General features: G+C 41.8%; 1 protein-coding gene across 2 annotated transcripts; it reads left to right on the forward strand.

The window, feature by feature from the left end:
- Nucleotides 1-1,301: 1,301 nt before the first annotated feature.
- LOC112247438 (protein-glutamine gamma-glutamyltransferase K-like) lies at nucleotides 1,302-19,871 on the forward strand. Of its 2 annotated transcripts, none has more exons than XM_042328906.1 (14): nucleotides 1,302-1,493; nucleotides 5,991-6,268; nucleotides 6,402-6,593; nucleotides 9,806-10,057; nucleotides 11,293-11,411; nucleotides 11,600-11,707; nucleotides 12,132-12,309; nucleotides 13,315-13,453; nucleotides 14,271-14,463; nucleotides 14,785-14,938; nucleotides 15,458-15,742; nucleotides 16,011-16,171; nucleotides 18,295-18,431; nucleotides 18,859-19,871. In XM_042328906.1, exons 2-14 carry the CDS (start codon nucleotides 5,992-5,994, stop codon nucleotides 19,001-19,003), a joined length of 2,340 nt encoding a protein of 779 aa, XP_042184840.1. In that variant the 5' UTR covers nucleotides 1,302-1,493; nucleotide 5,991; the 3' UTR covers nucleotides 19,004-19,871. The 2 variants fall into 2 exon arrangements, with proteins under 2 accessions (XP_042184840.1, XP_042184841.1); XM_042328907.1 differs by having other exon boundaries at nucleotides 1,305-1,385.
- The last annotated feature ends 146 nt before the right edge of the window (nucleotides 19,872-20,017 follow it).

The raw sequence follows: 20,017 nt of genomic DNA on the forward strand, positions 1-20,017 counted from the left end.
ATGCAATCACGTCAACATGATGTTAAAGGTATTATTTATCACTCTGCAAGGGCAAGTTTAGACAGGACAGGGCAGGGCAGTTTGTGATGATAAAGTAAACCATAGACCTGCCAAGTCATACTTTCCCCTCCACTGCTACATGACAGGTCTCTGTGAGGACATACTGGGCACAAATGTCAATTCAACGTCTATTCCACGTTGGTTAAACTTCATTTAATTTAAATGACATGGAAGCAATGTTGATTCAACCAGTGTATACCTAGTGGGTGGGAACATCACCGGGAGACTTGGAACTCAGGTGTTGGTGACAGGTGTTTTCATTTACCTGATGAGTTGAATGTGGGAAGAGTTTTCTGAGAGCACACATTGGACACAGGTCTTGACAAAAACCTACAGTATAGACTAATAAATTAGATGTTCTCATGTCATCATGTGTCATTGTTTCTGACTGAATGTAATTCTGAAAGACCAACATTCATTTTTATTTTTATTTTGCTCAAACTCTCGATCTGCCTCAGCTTGACATTTCAGCCCCATGACCAAAAAGGATAATGATCCAGGATATGACTTTCTGAGAGGATTACGATAGGAACTCAGAGGAACTCTTGTCACAGATGGGGTCCAGCTTGTGAGGTCATGAGTTATGAAAAAGTGAGGCGGGGGTGTAAAGTAAAACAACCGAAAGTCATTAAGGGAAGTTGACAAGGAATGAGACCATACTAACCTTTTTAGGGATGTGTGTGTGTGTTGTGCGTAGGCCTACTGTTTAGCTCACTCACTGTCTTTACATGCATGAGGATATAGTGATGAGTTGTATCCAAAGAGAGGGAATGAGAAGACCTACAGTATTATGTCAAGCAGCCAGTCAGTTAGAGGTTAAATTCGTACATTGGAGAATGTCCTTTGACTTAGTTTAGAATGGACAGTTTATATTCAGCTGCCACTGTATCCAAAGGTGATGGATATGATCATCACAGTCCACCCACGGTAGATGAGGGTAGGGTAGGGTGATGACCAGCCTTTGTTACTCACTTCCTTCCCTATGACCTTTTTTTTCTTACCACATGCCTTTCTTTTATTCCCTCCACTGCCTTTCCCTGTATTTCCCCTCCCTTTCTGCATTGGAAACAAACGGCCTGGTATTGCGTAACCTGCGGGTTTGCTATGCGGTGCCTCGATGCTCCACAGGACATCCTGGGCTACAATGGTTCATTTGATATAGCCTACTACTGTGCTAACGGTGACTGGAGGGGCGGGGGAGGGGAGGTTTGAAGCAGAGGGTGTGTCAAATCAAATGCCGTTTGCATTCCTTAGGAGTGTATAAACCAGTATCTAAGACGCGTATGTAAGAGACATAGGACCTGGTAAGAAAACTTTTAAACCTGGTAAGAAAAACTTTTAAACCTGATCATACAAGAACGGAGAGCCATTGAAAACTTTAAAACGCACTCAAACTTTTTTTGGTGAATCAAGAAGCCATCACCTAAGACAAAGTAAGGATTTTTTCATTCATTCGTATTTCAATGACCTATTTATAAAATGCGCTTACAACTCTCGACAAATAGTTACACTGTGGTAGGATACTCATGTGATGAGGTTTTCCACAACTTTATCAGTCGGGATGCGTTTTGCTGATTTGCGAACTGTTAGACACTCACTGCAGTGAGTGAGAATCTCATAAAAGGCAGGCAGAGGAAAGTGCTCATGTAGCCTATTGATCATGTAGCCTAAGCAAAATACCAGGCAATTAAATGGTAGATAGAGACAGAGTTATTAGCTCAGTTGAGAAATATTACGTTTCACTTGACATGGGTTGATGGGTGTTAGACCTATTGGCTCCAGTGTCACAAGGCTCTTCTGCTCATAAAATGAAGTATTCCCAATTGCAAACTTAAGTCCACAGAAATATTTCAGATACCATGCTGATATTAAAACACATTTTTCTTGTTCCCTCACATCATGTTGCCTAGCTAGCACGTGGTTCCTTGGAAGTTGTGGGAACCTATGTTTCTCATTTCCCATTGGTTCTGGCTATAGGTTTCCTGGGAACCAAGCTATAACGTTCTGAGAACTGAAATGAACATTTGGCTGTTTTGGGAATGTTAATTTTTAGGTTGCAGGGAGGTTCTGAGAACATTTTAATATGGTTCCCTGAAAGTTTTCCTGGGAGGTTATATTAACGCTCTGAGAATATAAACATTATTTTGAGTTTCTTTATTTTATTTAAGCAAGTCAATTAAGAAAAATAAATACTTATAACAATGACTCCTTAACTTTCACTGAATGTTTCAATACGACGTTTAATAACACTGCTAGATTATTTTGGGTTAACTCCAAGCACAGATTGGATACATGGAAATTCACTTCCTTAGGCATTAATCATGCAAACGCAGTTATTTTTTTATTGTGACACAGCATCAGATTCAAACATAATCTTCTCTTCTCTATCCATGTAATTATTCCACTGTGCCACCAGGATGGAGCTAGCATGCCATGTTTTTTACGCATACACAGCTGTTCATTTTAGTCTATTCAAGTAGACCTCATTTCAAAGGAAACAAGCACTCATTAAGATCAGGTGTGGCTGATTTGTGGGTGCGGCCAACACACCTGAACACACTTAACAAGATAGAAGATAGTTTTGTTGATGCTGAGAACGGATTGTATATGTTTTTAAATAACATTATTAAAACATTCTCTGAACGTTACTAAAGTTTTCTTGTGTTTAAAAAAAAAAGTTTATCTTAAGATTCTCTGAACAATTTGAGAACTTTACTTTCAATAGAACCATGGGGAAATCTATAGGAAACATTATGCTAAAGTACTGAAATTCCCACAGAAAAACGTTGTTTTTTAACATTCTCTGAACAATTTAAGAACATTCCCAATGTCAAACCAGTTGGAGAACGTTCCTAGAACATTACCAAAATGTAAATGTTTGAATTTTTAACCTTCTGTTAAAGTAATGAAGTACCAAGAAAAGAAAGTTCCTTAAATGTGCTGAGAATGTTCCAAAGCCAAGCAACTATCCTGCATCATTTCCAGAAGTTGTGGGAAGGTTGTATGCAAAATAACCATAGGACAACCACACTCTGACCAAGCGCTAAGAAACAAATGGTTCTCAGAACATTATGTGCTAGCTGGTGTGCTTCGATAACCAATGAAATATCATGTGCCATATTTACACTTTATCCTATGACCTCTGCCATCATTTCACCTCTCATGTGGTCTATTGACCTTTGTTCTCAAACAAGTGGAGATAGAATATATGTTGCATGCCATTTCGTTTTTAAACTAATGCTGATCGTGGGTGTTATCTACATCAGGCATCACTTTGAGGGATGTTTTATGTGTGTTGGGGAAGCAGGCTTCAACTCATTGTATTTGGGTGTTATTGTTGGAAAAGTGCATTGAATTAGAAGCTCTTATCTCAGTGGCCCGTGTGCATTCCAATCATGCTAGCAAGGTGCTAACTGCCAAAAACAAACCCACTGTGCGGGAGGGAAACATGTGGAGGGACAGGGGCAGGCACGGGTGAAAGAGAGGACCATGGAAACATTGTGGAGTGGTGCTAGAAACAGGGTGGTTTTGGGTGGGGTCCCAATTGTATGTTGCAAGCAATTTTGACTTTGGCATTTGCATTTGTCATCATTGTTACATGATAAGTAATGCTTCTGACATGTATTGCTCTTTTTCAAAAACACAATACAGTCTCTTTCTGACAATTCTTAGGACATTTGGATGACTGTAAGGGAGGGGAACATTATTGGACCAGCATGTGGACTGAGGAGTTTAGAAATCAGTCACTCACGCTTGAATGCACTCAACTATAAACACACACACACACACACACACACACAGTGCTATAGTTACTAAGCCCACTGACTACACACCCATCTGCTACACCCGCTCGCTGTTCACTCTACTCCCTCTGAGCTTCTCCCGATGTTCTTTCTGTTTTGCTCTCTTAGCAGTCTTAATTATCAAAAGGTTTGTGAAACTCTTTCACTGGCCTCTACACACATTAAAGTGTGTTTTATGTTTAGACACAGCAGATAAAGTGCAGATGGAGACCATGGTTGGAAACTCCTCGTGGTTTTCTTTAAACATGCTTCATGTTCCTCTTGTTTTTAACTCACCTGACCTCTGACATTTGTCATTGAACTCCCATTATGTTTAGAGTTGAAGCCTGAACTCTAGCCTGGATCCACTCAGATTCATAGTCTCATGGTTCCCCTAACCTTTCAGTTTGATGAATGGTGGTCTAAAAAGATGAACTAGATGTAACTGGGATTAATTAAGTGTTCTGCGTTGTCATGAAAATATGATTATTGTTTCTCATCATTTCTAGAGATTATACACACATACATCTGTGGCAAGGTGAGGCTGTAGGGTCCGGTATCAATCAGTGAGTCAAGAGTTCTGCTGGGGTGTTTGGGGAATTTGGGGAGTGCCTGACCTGGGACAAAAGGTTAACTACCCTGGAATGCTTTGGGAAAGGCAGACTGTTGAAAAAAAGTGTGAGTCAGGAATGTGGTAATTGTGAGAAAAGATTAAAAAGAAAACAAGCTAGTTTCTGGAATGGAGGGAGGAAAAGATGTAAGTGGAGAGAATAAAAACCAAGTTGATCAAGTATAGGAATAGTAATGTTACTATCGTTCTTGGTGGATTATTGTACAGTGTTGTCCAACAGTGTTGTCCAAGTAATGTGTGCACTTAACCTCTCCAACATTGAATTGTTGACATGCTTTTGTATCTTCATTTGTTGTTATTTTATAGATTTTCTCAGTCAATTGCTCTTGTTTTCTATCCTTTCATTTTTTGATCTCGGCACTCTCCAATATGAGTACTATTTATCTCTGTCTGTATCCCCCCCTCTAACAGTCTCATCTCATCTGTAACTTCTGTATCACCCCTCTAACAGTCTCATCTCTAACTTCTGTATCACCCCTCTAATAGTCTCATCTCTAACTTCTGTATCACCCCTCTAATAGTCTTGTCTCATCTCATCTGTAACTTCTGTATCACCCCTCTAACAGTCTCATCTCTAACTTCTGTATGACCCCTCTAATAGTCTCGTCTCATCTGTAACTTCTGTATCACCCCTCTAACAGTCTCATCTCTAACTTCTGTATCACCCCACTAACAGTCATCTCTAACTTCTGTATCACCCCACTAACAGACTCATCTCTAACTTCTGTATCACCCCTCTAACAGACTCATCTCTAACTTCTGTATCACCCCTCTAACAGTCTCATCTCATCTCTAACTTCTGTATCACCCCTCTAACAGACTCATCTCATCTCTAACTTCTGTATCACCCCTCTAACAGACTCATCTCATCTCTAACTTCTGTATCACCCCTCTAACAGACTCATCTCATCTCTAACTTCTGTATCACCCCTCTAACAGACTCATCTCATCTCTAACTTCTGTATCACCCCTCTAACAGTCTCATCTCATCTGTAACTTCTGTATCACCCTCTAACAGTCTCATCTCTAACTTCTGTATGACCCCTCTAATAGTCTCATCTCTAACTTCTGTATGACCCCTCTAATAGTCTCGTCTCATCTGACGCAAACTTCTGTATCACCCTCGAACAGTCTCATCTCTAACTTCTGTATCACCCCTCTAATAGTCTCATCTCATCTGTAACTTCTGTATCACCCCTCTAACAGTCTCATCTCTAACTTCTGTATCACCCCACTAACAGTCATCTCTAACTTCTGTATCACCCCTCTAACAGTCTCATCTCATCTGTAACTTCTGTATCACCCCACTAATAGTCTTGTCTCATCTCATCTGTAACTTCTGTATCACCCCTCTAACAGACTCATCTCATCTCTAACTTCTGTATCACCCCTCTAACAGACTCATCTCATCTCTAACTTCTGTATCACCCCTCTAACAGTCTCATCTCATCTCTAACTTCTGTATCACCCCTCTAACAGTCTCATCCCATCTCTAACTTCTGTATCACCCCTCTCAGAATGCCAGGAGACCGGTCGACGGCGAGTGGCTCTGTTGTGGGCCGTTTCCATGGCGTCGCCCAAACCACAGTGCAGATAACCAACCAGAAGGAGGCGGAGTCTAATTCTAAGAAGCAGGGAGGCTGTCGCGGTTGGTTTCAGAAGATGTGCCCCTGCTGCTGTCGACGCCAGAGCAGCTCGTATGACATCACAGACACTGTCATCACGGATGACGGGGTGAAACCAGCCACGCTCCCCGAGCCTCCTCAGCCCCACACTGGAGACAATGAGCTGGAAGGTAGGTTACATGAAGCAACAGAATCAGTCAAATTCATTAGTTCATAATAGTAACCCCATAGGACAAACCCCTGGCCCTATATATAAGCAGTAAGCACTAACCATTGCATTATCTTTTTAAATCTCTCTCTCAGAACTGATGTTGTCGGTGCGCTCGGTGGATCTACTGAGCTCTACGACGGGTCAGAACCGCCTGGAGCATCACACCAACCTTTACCATGGCAATGAGCTCATCATCCGACGTGGCCAGACGTTCCAGATGGAACTGGAGCTGTCGCGACCTTTCAACTCCAACACAGACAAACTCCACCTGGAGCTCAAGACAGGTCAGTTTGACTTTGAGGGCTCTCACAAAAAGGCTATTTTGTTATCCTTGGTACAGTACAGTATGTCCTTTACATGAAACGAGATATACTATCAAGTTGTAGGATGTGTCCAGCTGTTTCCTGGGTCCCCAGACACAAGAAAGGAAGGCACCTAGGCAGCTGTTACATTAGAATTAGAATTGTGAACATTATTTTCACCGCTTAAGACATACAGTGAACTCCAAAAGTATTGGGACAGTGTGATTTGTTTCTTATCAGGTGAACCGTGTCAGGTGATATCAGGTGAACCGTTTAGAAATATCAGTCCCCCCCCCAAATTTTAGCGTACCAAAAGTATTGGTACAAATTCCCTTGTGTATTAATGTAGTAAAAAGTTAAGTATTTGGTCCCATATTCCTAGCACATAATGACTACATCAAGCTTGTGACTCTATAAACTTGTTGGATGTGTTTGCTGTTTGTTTTGGTTGTGTTTCACCTTTACTGTAAATAAGAATAGAATATGTTTCTAACCATTTATAACCATTACAGATAATCCTGAATGAATAATGATGAGTGAGAGAGTTAGACGCACAAATATCATATCCCCCCAACAAATGCCAACCTCCCCTGTTATTTTAGTGGTGAGAGGTTAGTATGTCTTGGGGGTAAGATATTTGTGCGTCTGTAACTGTCTCACTAATTTTTCACGATTTATTCAGGATTATCCGCTAGCCGAGCCCCTAGTTGGTCTTTATGACTTTGGTAGTATATTATGGCTAAAGCTCCCAAGTAATGCCATTACTCTTACTCCACCACATATTGCTGTTTTAATGTGGCCAGGAGTTTTTCCTGATCTTGTGAAACTGACCAGGAAGAACTCCTCTTCGTTCATACCAACTGCTGCAGAGGTGAAGGGTTCAAAGCCCTTGTTACTCAGGCTCTCTATATATAGCCCAGTTTCCTGTCAGTCATATGGGCAGGAAAAACATCTTTAATTCACTTTCACAACTATGATTCATTCTAAGAAGAGGAAATCATATGATATGAAAGAAGGATGCTCTATAGTTGTTGCCTTGAATGACTTCCTGAGTGTGTCTGACAAAACCTTGGAGGTCTGAAAGAGAAAAAGATCTCCTGCACACTATGTGTATTTGCAAAATGACACATGCAATTTTTCCGTCATAAGGAATCCAAACTATGGAGACTAATAAGGATTCAGCGGCTGTCCTTACTAACATTGCTAGTAGAGAGACAGTGTTTGGATAGATTACCTCTCAACAAGCGCTTAGAGAGACAGAGAGAAACCCATTAGCTTAAAGCAAAACACCAGCCTAGAGATGTGATAGGCCTACGCACACAGGCACACATACTTTATGAGGTCCTATATGTTTGTGACGACGTTCTGTGTCTATGCTCTCAGTGGACTTTTCACAGTACTACACTGTGTTTATCTCAGCTGAACTGAACTGTATGACAGTGACACATTTGTGGTATACACTTGGTTTGGCCCTGTCACACTCTGGGACAGCAGACTATGAATTGCAATGATGTGGACACTGGTTTTTCTCACTTTTCTGCATATAAGACTACACATTACCATTAAAGATAGACCACTGTCATTCCACTATCTTACCTTATTTCGTATCTTTTAAGGTAAATTCAACTAAAACGTTTCACTGGTTTGCAAGTACAGACAAGCAAGCACACATGTACATACTCATTCACTCTGTATAAATAGTCAACATTGACATTTGCCAAGTAGAGTGTGATGGTATTGGAATGGCCATCTCCATGGTTACGAGAGGAATGTGATTTCCTGCCTCTACAATAGAATGTGTGTGCCAGTCATGTGCAGCTGTTAAGGGTGCGTGTGTATGTTTGAATCTATGCACATTTAAATGTTGGTTTAGTGTGTTCCTTTTGTGACTGAAGAGTGAGCCCTTTGACATGTTCAGGAAAGGTAGGAATGCAATGTGGGTTGGCTCAGTTTCCATCAGAGATAAGAGAGCAATCCATATCTATCTGGGGTATGTTCAGAAATTAAATCTGGAGTGCCAGAGTGCGCTCTGGGCATTCGTAAATTCAGAGCTTTGTCAGATTGTAGGTTTGTAAATTCAGAGTGTTTCGCTCTCTGAGCATTCAGAGCGCACACTGGACGCTCTGGCTGAGGATTATGGTTGATCCAGGTGTTCTGACCTCACAAAGGCAGTCAAGCACCCAAGCTAACTTTGGCTAGCTTGCTAGCTACTTCCAGACAAAAATGAGAGACCATCTCACTCTGATAATTTTACTCGTCCTATCAGAGCTGGTTAGGCTGTTTTCATGTTATCCAGAGCATTGTGACTGTAACTTTACCAACACCAGCCATATTCACCAGGCGATGAACGTTTGTAAATTCATCAGTTATTCTGCGCTCTGGCACACTCAGACGAGAGTGCTCTGATATTGAAGTAGATAGCCAGAGTGCATTTACAAACGCACCCCTGTACATTGCGTAGTTTGTTGAGGTGGGTTTCAGGCACCACTACACTGTTATTATACCGATATTACACTGTTATTACATTGCTATTACACCGACATGACACTAATTGGTACCGGAGTGCCAAGTCTAGGACCAAAAGGCTCCTCAACAGCTTCTACCCCCAAGCCATAAAACTGCTGAACAATTAATCAATTCACCACCGGACAATTTACATTGACCCCCCCCTCCCTTTTGTACACTGCTGCTACTCTGTTTATTATCTATGCATAGTCACTTCACCCCCACCTACATGTACAGATTATGTCAACTAACCTGTACCCTCACACACTGATTTGGTATCGGTGCCACCTGTATATAGCCTCGTTATTCTTATTGTGTTACTTTTTATTATTACTTTTTATTTTAGTCTACTTGGTAAATATGTTCTTAACCAACAGTGCAGTTCAAGGAGAGTTAAGGGCTTGTAAATAAGCATTTCCCGGTTAAGTCTACACTTGTTGTATTCGGCACACGTGACAAAGTTTGATTTTGATTTGAATTACACTGTTATTACACCAATATTACACTGTTATGACAATGCTAATACATCAATATTTCACTGTTATTACAACAATATTATGAGTTATTACATAATATTACACTGTTATTACATGGATATTGCACTGTTACGACACTGCTTAAATCACCCTGAAGCTTTGTTTTACTACCCTGATAATTGTAAACTAATCATTTATTCATTTGTCTGACAGGACCCGTCCCCATGGTGTCTAAGGGCACACACATCATAATTAAATTGGTGGAGGAACTGGAGGACCACAGCTGGGAGGCTAAGATCGTGAAGCAGAACGGCAACAGGATCAAGCTGTCTGTAAACTCGCATCCCAAAGCCGTGATTGGCCAGTACAAGCTCACTGTGATGGTGAAGTGCCCTAAGCAGGAGGTGGCCGTCACACACGACCCCAGCAAAGACGTCGTCATGCTGTTCAACCCATGGTGTGAAGGTATGGATGAGTGGAGTGTTATGAGACAGCAGAAGAAGAGAGGAGGTAGATAGAGAGACAAAATGTCCAAACAACACCCACCCGTGCTCACCAAAAGTGTGAAACAAGTGGGACAAAAAAAGATATTGCATTGAATCACAATTCAGCTTCGATGCTGTATATAGGTCTAGTATTTCAATGTTGTTGTTCCATTTCAATAGGGAGAGCCAAATTCAAACACCAGGGCCAAGTGTGACAGATCCCAGAGCAGACACAGAGGAGGCTGGTTCTGGCACTACAATTTATCCTCTTGGTCTCTCAGAACAGCACTAATGTAAATGTACACATAGGCAGGGCACGTAGCTCACTGCCCAATAACGTGTTGCTATCCATCACAAAAAGAGTCACTGCTTGACCGAGAACACTTGTTTCATTCTCTGGCTGTGAGTCAAGACCACACGTCCATTTGCTTGGGACTCTGGTCTTTGCCAATTGATGTTGACCTGCTTTACCGTTGTCTCTAACTGTTCAATCAAAACCTGTATTTCGAGGTCTCTGGAATTAAAACACTTTCAGGATGTGCGTTTTGATTCATTGAAACTAAAGATGTACATGCACATACTTGGTAAAATGAACATAAATTGAAACTGGTTATATTGATTTAAATATGCTTTGTTTCATCTGATTAAGATGTTTGTTCTGCCTTCTGGAAAGGGTTTTGATTGAATTGCGTGATCTGTCTTTAATTGTACTGTTTGGCAGGTAGCCAGCCCAATCCATCCTTTCCTGTCATAAAAGTTGACATTCCACAATTACTGTACAAACCGCATTAGGACCATATGATGGAAGCACAACAGCTGGTCTCTCTCTCTCATTCTCTCTCTCATTCTCTCTCTCATTCTCTCTCTTTCTCTCTCTCTTTCTCTCTCTCTGATTCTCTCTCTCTGATTCTCTCGGAGCGCTTGTTGAGAGGAAATCTATTCAATGCAGCCCTATTCCCATAAATGAGCTAGGCCCCTCTGAGAGCTCCAGACATTGTGTTAGTAACAGTTAACCCTCTCCTGGCTACACTGACTCTCCCTGGTGTTTATCAAAATAGTAATTTAGTACTTAAGACAGATATGACAATGTTGTGGACTGTGAATGAAACAACATTTCTTAAATGTCATGCAAAAACATACACATTTCACCTGTAACTCCAGGAGTGAATAAATGTATACCTAATCTTTGTCCCCTGGTTCTCTCTCTCTCCTTAGTTGACACAGTGTACATGGATGACGAGGAGGAGAAGAAGGAGTATGTGCTGAATGACATAGGAAGACTCTACTACGGTACAGAGAAACAGATTGGAGCTCGCACATGGAACTATGGACAGGTATTAGACAGGGAGGAAATCAAGTGTGGTTGGATTGAAATCTTTCTGCAAACCCCAGTCATTCTGCAAACCCCAGTCATTCTGCAAACCCTAGTCATTTAAGAAGCAGCCTCTGTTTATTCCTTGTTTTGACCTCCACCCTCTCTCCCATCTCACTGTGTCTGTTTCCTCCTGTTTGTGCTGTTCAGTTCCTTGAGGGGATGCTTGAGGCCTGTCTCTATGTGCTGGAGAAGAGTGAGATCCCTCCGTCTGGTAGAGGAGATTCTGTCAACGTGGTCAGAGTCATATCTGCCATGGTGAGTTACTGGTCAACTTATTCAGTAGTGAACGGACAACATGCTTCTCATACTCCACATACTTTCAATGTATTTATGCCTGTCAAATCATGTGTCATATCATCTTTATGAACGATTGATCTGAATTATGCTGATCTCAATTTCATTACCATTACTGTATTATTGTAGAAAAAAAGATGTGTTCTCAATTAACTTACCTTTTTAAATAAACCACCTGCTATACTTTATCTTACTGTAATCATCATAATATTTATATATTCCTTAATTCCATTAGTTTACTTCTTGGTTGTGTATTGTTGTGAATTATTAGATATTACTGCACTGTTGGAGCTAGAATTTTGTTGCACCCACAATAACATCTGCAACTGACCAATACAATTTGATTTGACTCGTTCTAATTCTCTCTCTCCCTTTGATGCATCAGATCAACTCCCCAGATGACAATGGGGTCCTGGCAGGAAACTGGTCAGGGAACTATGTGGGAGGAGTTTCCCCTACAGCCTGGAGTGGCAGTGTGGACATTCTGATGAAATACCACAAGGAGGGAGGCCAGCCTGTCAAATACGGACAGTGCTGGGTCTTCTCTGGCATTACCACCACAGGTGTGTGTGTGTGTGTGTGTGTGCCCGTACTAGTTTCTACACATGTGTTTTGCATACATAGACACAGTGGCAATATGATGATCCACACAGGCCCGTATGTTGTAGTGATGCGCGGGTTTACTCATAACCCGCAGTCCCCTGGTTATAGCGGGTGGGTTTAGGGTCATTAAGTATTTTGTGGATGAAGGGCGGGTGGGTTGAATAAAGAGGAAGCAAGCAAAGAAAGCAAGGTTTTTCTTTCATTATTTTAGGCTATCTGGTATTAGTGCGTAAGCCTAAGCTTTAAGGTCAATAACTGTACACTCGCCCAATAGCTTACATGCTAATCATCAAATGCTTTTGCGAACGAGCAGAAAAAGTATTTGGGCCTGAGCTACAGACATTATATTGGTCCCCTAAAACAGGACTAGTAAAGGCCCAGTGCACTACATTTTAACACATTCTTTTGTAAGACTTTAATTTTTATTCAGATTTTTTAGGGGATGCTGCAGCACCCTCAGCACCCCTACTTCCAGCAGCTATGTACACGGTCCATAAACATCTTTGCTCTGCAAAAGAAACAGAGATGACAGAGAACTTGATCGATTTCAACTAGATAGAATGTGTTTCAATCGATTAATGACATTCTGTTGAGCAAGGGTTTATTTAGTCTTCTAGGGCAACATATAATGACAGAAGAGAAGCTGCATGTATCTAATGATTATAAACAAGTTAACTAATAAATAGCCTACCAAAATGTCAGAAATGATAAGCAGAAACATATCAATATCAGGCAGGGGAAAAATCCTCCAACCCCTGTCAAAAAATCATTCCCCTTTGATGGGTTATTAGCAATTGCGGGCGGGTGTTGGTGAACAAAGAGTTGACCTGCGCACAATTAAGGCTGTGTGATGTCTCCTGTTTGCTTGCTTTTCATATCTATGGTCACTTGACTTCATATACACTCTTTTTTTTTTACCTGGTCTCGCTCTCTCAACCCCCCTCCCCTCTCTCTCCATCTCTCAGTGCTCAGGTGTCTGGGTATACCGTGTCGTAGTGTAACAAACTTCCAGTCTGCCCACGACACAGATGTCTCACTCACAACAGACGTGTATCTGGATGAGAATATGGAGCCGCTGGACCACCTCAACTCTGACTCTGTTTGGTGAGTTGTAATCCAAATGAAGTAGAGCCCGGTTTTTCCTGGTCAAGTGCATCTAACCTGCCACAGGTTAAGAGTTCTCCACTTCAATCCAGGCCACATGAGTGTATATTTGGCTTTGCTCTAAATACACAGAAATGCCTTGCTACAAATCATACTCTATAAAAAAAACACCAGGCTGGAGTTATAGAAATAAATGTCTTCGGTAAAACGCAATTCAAATGGTATTTATCACATGCGCCGAATACAACAAGTGTAGACTTTACCGTAAATTGCTTACTTACAAGTCTGTAAACAACAATGCAGAATTTAGTAAAAAAGTAAGTAAGAAAATATTTGCTAATTTATTTGAGAAAAAATCAAATAAAGTAATGTAAGAAAAAAAGTTACACAATAAAATAACAATAACAAGTCTATATACAATGTGTAGCGGTACCGAGTCAATGTGCGGGGTACAGGTTAGTCCAGGTAATTGAGGTAATATGTACTGCACATGTAGGTAGGGGTAAAGTGACTATGCAAAGATAATAAACAGTGAATATCAGCAGCGTAAAAAAGGGGATCAATGCAAATAGCAGTCTTATGGCTGTTAAGGAGCCTTGTGGACCTAGACTTGGCGCTCCGGTACAGCCCATGACTAGGATGGCTGGAGTCTTTGACCCTTTTTAGGGCTTTTCTCTGACACCGCCTGGTATAGAGGTCCTGGATGGCAGGAAGCTTGGCCCCAGTGATGTACTGGGCCGTAAGCACTACCCTCGGTAGCACCTTGCGGTCAGATACTCTTAACTATGTAATCCTAAAAACCCCCTTCTCTGTGTAGGAACTTCCATGTATGGAACGACTGTTGGATGTCCAGGCCAGACCTTCCTCCTGGTATGGGTGGCTGGCAGGCACTAGACTCCACCCCCCAGGAGACCAGCCAGGGGACCTTCCGCTGTGGCCCCGCCTCTGTCACCGCCATCCGCACCGGCCAGGTCTACCACAAATATGACACGCCCTTCGTCTTCGCTGAGGTGAGCTCTATGGGAAGGAGATGGTTGAAGATCTATGATCAGTTGTGAATACTAATAATAAAATATGCCATTTAGCAGATGCTTTTATCCAAAGCGACTTAGTCATGCGTGGCCCTGGGAATCGAATCCACAATCCTGCCGTTGCAAGCACCATGATCTACCAATTGAGACATACTTCATCTTACACATCACAGATCTCAAATTAGAGAAGAAATGGCTAAACTGACCTTGGATACTTCCTATCTTTTATCAAATATTACACACTTTCCCTGTTTCTCCATGAATGAATGGTGCTGATCCTGCCTGTCTGTGTCTCCTCAGGTGAACAGTGATAAGATCTACTGGCAGAGGAACCTGGACGGTACCTTCACTCAGATCCACAGTGAGAAGAAGGCTGTGGGACACTTCATCAGCACCAAAGCTGTGGGCTCTGATGAGCGCGCTGACATCACACACCTGTACAAACACACCGAAGGTACAGTGATGTCATCATGCACTTCAATACACTGTCAGAGGGTCGCTTGGTAACCGTATTTACACATGGAATAACACTCTGGTTGTAAGGGTGACATCACTCACCTGTAAAGACAAGACTAGGTAGCCTAGTGGGGGTTGGCAGGTAGCCTAGTGGTTAGAGCGTTGGGCCTGTAACTGAAAGGTTGCTAGATCAAATCCCCGAGTTAACAAGGTAAAAATCTGTCATTCTACCACTGATCAAGGCAGTTGTTCAGGGGTAGACCCCACTGTTCTTAGGTCATCATTGTAAATAAGAATTTGTTCTTAACTGACTTGCCTAGTTAAATAAAATTAAATCATCTGAGATCAGGCTATGACACTTGGTCAAAAACAACAACCCTGCAATGAACAGCATTTTCAATATAGACATCAGGGATAGTCAGATAATCACACTGTCATTACCTGGGATAATGAGGTTTTTGATTGAAATTAGCACACAAACAATAATCTCCTCTCTCTGATCCCCCCCACTAACCAGAATCAGAGGAAGAACGCATTGCTGTGGAGACGGCCAGTCGCTATGGCACCAGGCCTGATGTGTACTCCACGCCGATGGCGAAGGACGTGAGCGTGGAGGTGAAGATGGAGGGGGAGGGGCCTCGTATGGGGGAGGATGCCCAGCTGACCATCGTGGTGACCAACCTGAGCTCCCAGCCGCGCAGAACCACGCTCCACAGCCAGGTGGCCGTCATGTACTACACCGGGGTGCTGAAGGGAACCGTCCAGAAAAACAAACTGCCTGTGGAACTCATGCCCAATGAAGGTGAGTCGGCAAGGGGAATAGTTGGAGGATGTTGCCCCTAACTGCTACAGGGTCAGATAATTGTAATCTGATCCTAGACCTGTGGCTTAGAGCAACTTCTATCTCAACCCAACTGAGGCCAGCAGCATTCCCCGCTAGCACCTTTTCAGCTCAGTAACAATATTGTCTCCACTCTGCATTTGCTGTTACCACATGTGTATCCTCAATCCTCTCATCTGACCCCTGTACTGTAGAATGTGTAGTAATCTCAATTTCTCTTCCTCCTCAGTGAAGACCATGCAGTGGGTCCTACCCTACCAGAGCTACCAGAACCAGTTGGTGGACCAGGCTGCTCTGATGCTGACTCTGTCTGGACGGGTCTCTGAGACCCAGCAGGTCCTTGCCACTCAGACCAACTTCCGGCTCCGCACACCGGACCTCAACATCGAGGTAAGACGCAACTTAGCTTTAGCACAACCTGTCACTGGATTCCTATGAGGTTCAAATTGGAATTCAAAAAGTTATATTTGAGCAACAGTACTGTATACAGTATGCTGGTTATGTTCAGTTCTTTATTTAAATATACAGTTGAAGTTGGAAGTTCACATACACCATAGCCAAATACATTTAAGCTCAGTTTTTCACAATTCCTGACATTTAATCCTAGTAAAAATTCCCTGTTTTAGGTCAATTTGGATCACCACTTTATTTTAAGAATGTGAAGTGTCAGAATAATGGTAGAGAGAATGATTAATTTCAGCTTTTATTTCTTTCGTCACATTCCCAGTGGGTCAGAAGTTTACATACACTCAATTAGTATTTGGTAGCATTGCCTTTGAATTGTTTAACTTGGGTCAAACGTTTCAGGTAGCCGTCCACAAGCTTCCCACAATAAGTTGGGTGAATTTTGTCCCATTCCTCCTGACAGCACTGGTGTAACTGAGTCAGGTTTATAGGCCTCCTTGCTCGCACACGCTTTTCAGTTCTGCCCACAAATGTTCTATCGGATTGAGGTCAAGGCTTTGTGATGGCCACTCCAATACCTTGACTTTGTTATCCTTAAGCCATTTTGCCACAACTTTGGAAGTATGCTTGGGGTCATTGTCCATTTGGAAGACCCATTTGCGACCAAGGTTCAACTTCCTGACTGATGTCTTGAGATGTTGCTTCAACTTTGGTGTGAAAAGTGCAAATCAATCCCATAATTTTCCATCCTCATGTTGCCAACAACATGATGCTGCCCCACCCCCGTGCTTCACGGTTGGGATGGTGTTCTTCGGCTTGCAAGCCTCGCCCTTTTTCCACCAATCATAACGATGGTCATTATGGCCAAGCAGTTCTATTTTTGTTTCACCAGACCAGAGGATATTTCTCCAAAAAGTATGATCTTTGTCCCCATGTGCAGTTACAAACCGTAGTCTGGCTTTTTTATGGCAGTTTTGGAGCAGTGGCTTCTTCCTTGCTGAGTGGCCTTTCAGGTTATGTCGATATAGGACTCGTTTTACTGTGGATATAGATACTTTTGTACCTGTTTCCTCCAGCATCTTCACAAGGTCCTTTGCCGTTGCTGTGGGATTGATTTGCACTTTTCACACCAAAGTACGTTCATCTCTAGGAGACAGAACGGGTCTCCTTCCTGAGCGGTATGATGTTTGGAAATTGCTCCCAAGGATGAACCAGACTTGGGGAGGTCTCCAATTTTTTTTCTGGGGTCTTGGCTGATTTCTTTAGATTTTTCCATGATGTCAAACAGAGGCACTGAGTTTGAAGGTACACCTTGAAATACATCCACAGATACACCTCAAATTGACTCAAATTATGTCAATTGGCCTATCAGAAGCTTCTAAAGCCATGAAAAATTCCAGAAAATGATGTCAAGCTGTTTAAAGGCACAGTCAACTTAGTGTATCAAAACATCTGACCCACTGGAATTGTGATACACTGAATTATAAGTGAAATAATCTGTCTGCAAACAATTGTTGGAAAAATTACTTGTGTCATGCACGAAGTAGATGTCCTAATCGACTTGACAAAACCATAGTTTGTTAACAAGAAATTTGTGGAGTGGTTGAAAAACGAGTTTTAAAGACTCCAACCTAAGTGTATGTAGACTTCCAACTTCAACTGTATATATCAAACGCAATGCAATGCCATAGAAATTAAGTAGTACAGATGTCTTGACTAGCGGCCATGGTACAGACTGCATATAGATGTCTGGACTAGCGGCCATGGTACAGACTGCATACAGATGTCTTGACTAGCGGCCATGGTACAGACTGCATACAGATGTCTTGACTAGCGGCCATGGTACAGACTGCATACAGATGTCTTGACTAGCGGCCATGGTACAGACTGCATACAGATGTCTTGACTAGCAGCCATGGTACAGACTGCATACAGATGTCTTGACTAGCGGCCATGGTACAGACTGCATACAGATGTCTTGACTAGCGGCCATGGTACAGACTGCATACAGATGTCTTGACTAGCGGCCATGGTACAGACTGCATACAGATGTCAGTGCCCAGATAAACAGCAACACTGAAAGTATGATGTTGTGTTTGTTTCCTCAGCCTGAAGGGGATGCGGTGGTGGGTAAGGAGATGGCAGCCAAGATCACGTTCACCAACCCTCTGCCACATAAACTGAGGGGTGTGGTGTTTAGGGTGGAGGGACTGGGCCTGCAGAAGGTCCGCGAGGTGGTTGTGGGGTAAGATCATAAAATTTAAGGATTAGAAAACAAGTAATTTAACATGATCTCTATGGGCAAGACCCTGTAACCATCTCAATGTACAGATGAAGGATCTCAATTTGAGCAAGTTTGCTACTGCAGGAAAATAATCCTGCAGCAACAGGAAATGTGAATTATTATTATTATTATGTGGATTATATTTAGGGGTTTGTAGGGGTTGATACTTTTTGCCACTTACAAATGGAAATGTAAAACTTTAAAAGCATTTTTAAAACTCAAACAAACTACATGTTTGCATTTCCTGCTTGGCAGGAAAATTCTCTGATCAAATTTTATCCTTGCCTTTTCTCAGTCAATTACGCTCACATCTGTCTCTGTATTAAACCCCTCTTTGACCCTCTTCTAAGTAATATTAACCCCCTTTCTCTCTGTCTCGCTCTCTCAGTGATGTTGGAAGCCATTCCACGGTGACTCTGACAGAACACTTCATCCCTACCCAGGCTGGGCCCAGGAAGTTGGTAGCGGCTCTGGACTGTAAACAGCTGACACAGGTGCACGGCGTTGCTGACATCGACGTCCAGAACCAATGAGCGGGAGCCTGCAGCTCTCTCCTATCCACTTACCTGGCCTTTAATTCAAGTCTCATCATAGAAAATGGGAAACCTTTTATTCAGTTCTCCCAAGGCATAAGTATTGTTTGATATATTTCATGCTGTCATGTAATTATGGAAATATCCTGATCTTTGGATGAAGTTGTAAACGATTGTTAACAAGCGCTAATCGTTTTGATACTCACGTAATATCCTAGAACCACCAGTGCACTTTGTTCTGAAATGGATTTGCTGTTACTGTAAGGGCTGTCCACACCTATAAAGAAGAAACATCAAACTATTGTTGGGGCCATTGAAATAGTTTATGAAAAATCCTGTGGTAAATGTAATTATCTAGCTGTACATTATCTAATATTACTGTATTTTTTAACAAACAATGTCATGGTGCTGTCATCAAAACATTTGATAAATGCATTATACTATTCCATTATGTTAGTGTTCAAGTATTTATGTTATCAACATAAATGGATAAAGTGTAACGTATGTAGCATAACATGTCTGTCAAATTGTATTTTATATGGCTTATTTGAAGGTGAAGCCCTAGTTTGATTTTATATGAGGGTTATGCCTAAAGATGACCTTCTCAATGTGTTTATGTGAAATAACTAAAGTCAGTATTATGGCCCATTCATTGGTCATTGTGCTTCCTGCCTTAAACTTTTCTTATGAAACAAAGCCTTTGTTGATCTCGCTCTGCTCTCCTAATGTTAGGGAGCTTTTTACTGCACTTAAAATACAAGGAAGTAAACTGTTTTAAAGAGTTACATTTTATTGTATTAATGTATCTTTTTTTATGTATTGTCAATGTATTTGCTAATAAAACAACTACAGTGATGTTTCCTATTGAGTTATGTGCATGACCCCCTGGAAGACAAGCCCCGACTGAATGGAAAGGTGTGAGATCAGAAAGATGCCATTATTCACTGTAGCAACTACATATTTATAGTAGCAGAACTTTCCATCTGCAGCAAAGTCTCTTTGTTTAATCCAGAA

This window comes from Oncorhynchus tshawytscha, linkage group LG10 (assembly GCF_018296145.1).
Source record: "Oncorhynchus tshawytscha isolate Ot180627B linkage group LG10, Otsh_v2.0, whole genome shotgun sequence".
In the NCBI taxonomy this organism is placed as follows: Eukaryota; Metazoa; Chordata; class Actinopteri; order Salmoniformes; family Salmonidae; genus Oncorhynchus; species Oncorhynchus tshawytscha.

Bases quoted from the DNA above. Each gene is read 5' to 3' on its own strand.
- LOC112247438 (XM_042328906.1), top strand. From the start codon at position 5,992: ATGCCAGGAGACCGGTCGACGGCGAGTGGCTCTGTTGTGGGCCGTTTC. The intron at 11,412-11,599 runs GTATTAGACAGG...TGTGCTGTTCAG, and splicing joins GCACATGGAACTATGGACAG to TTCCTTGAGGGGATGCTTGA. The intron at 13,454-14,270 runs GTGAGTTGTAAT...TTCTCTGTGTAG, and splicing joins CTCAACTCTGACTCTGTTTG to GAACTTCCATGTATGGAACG.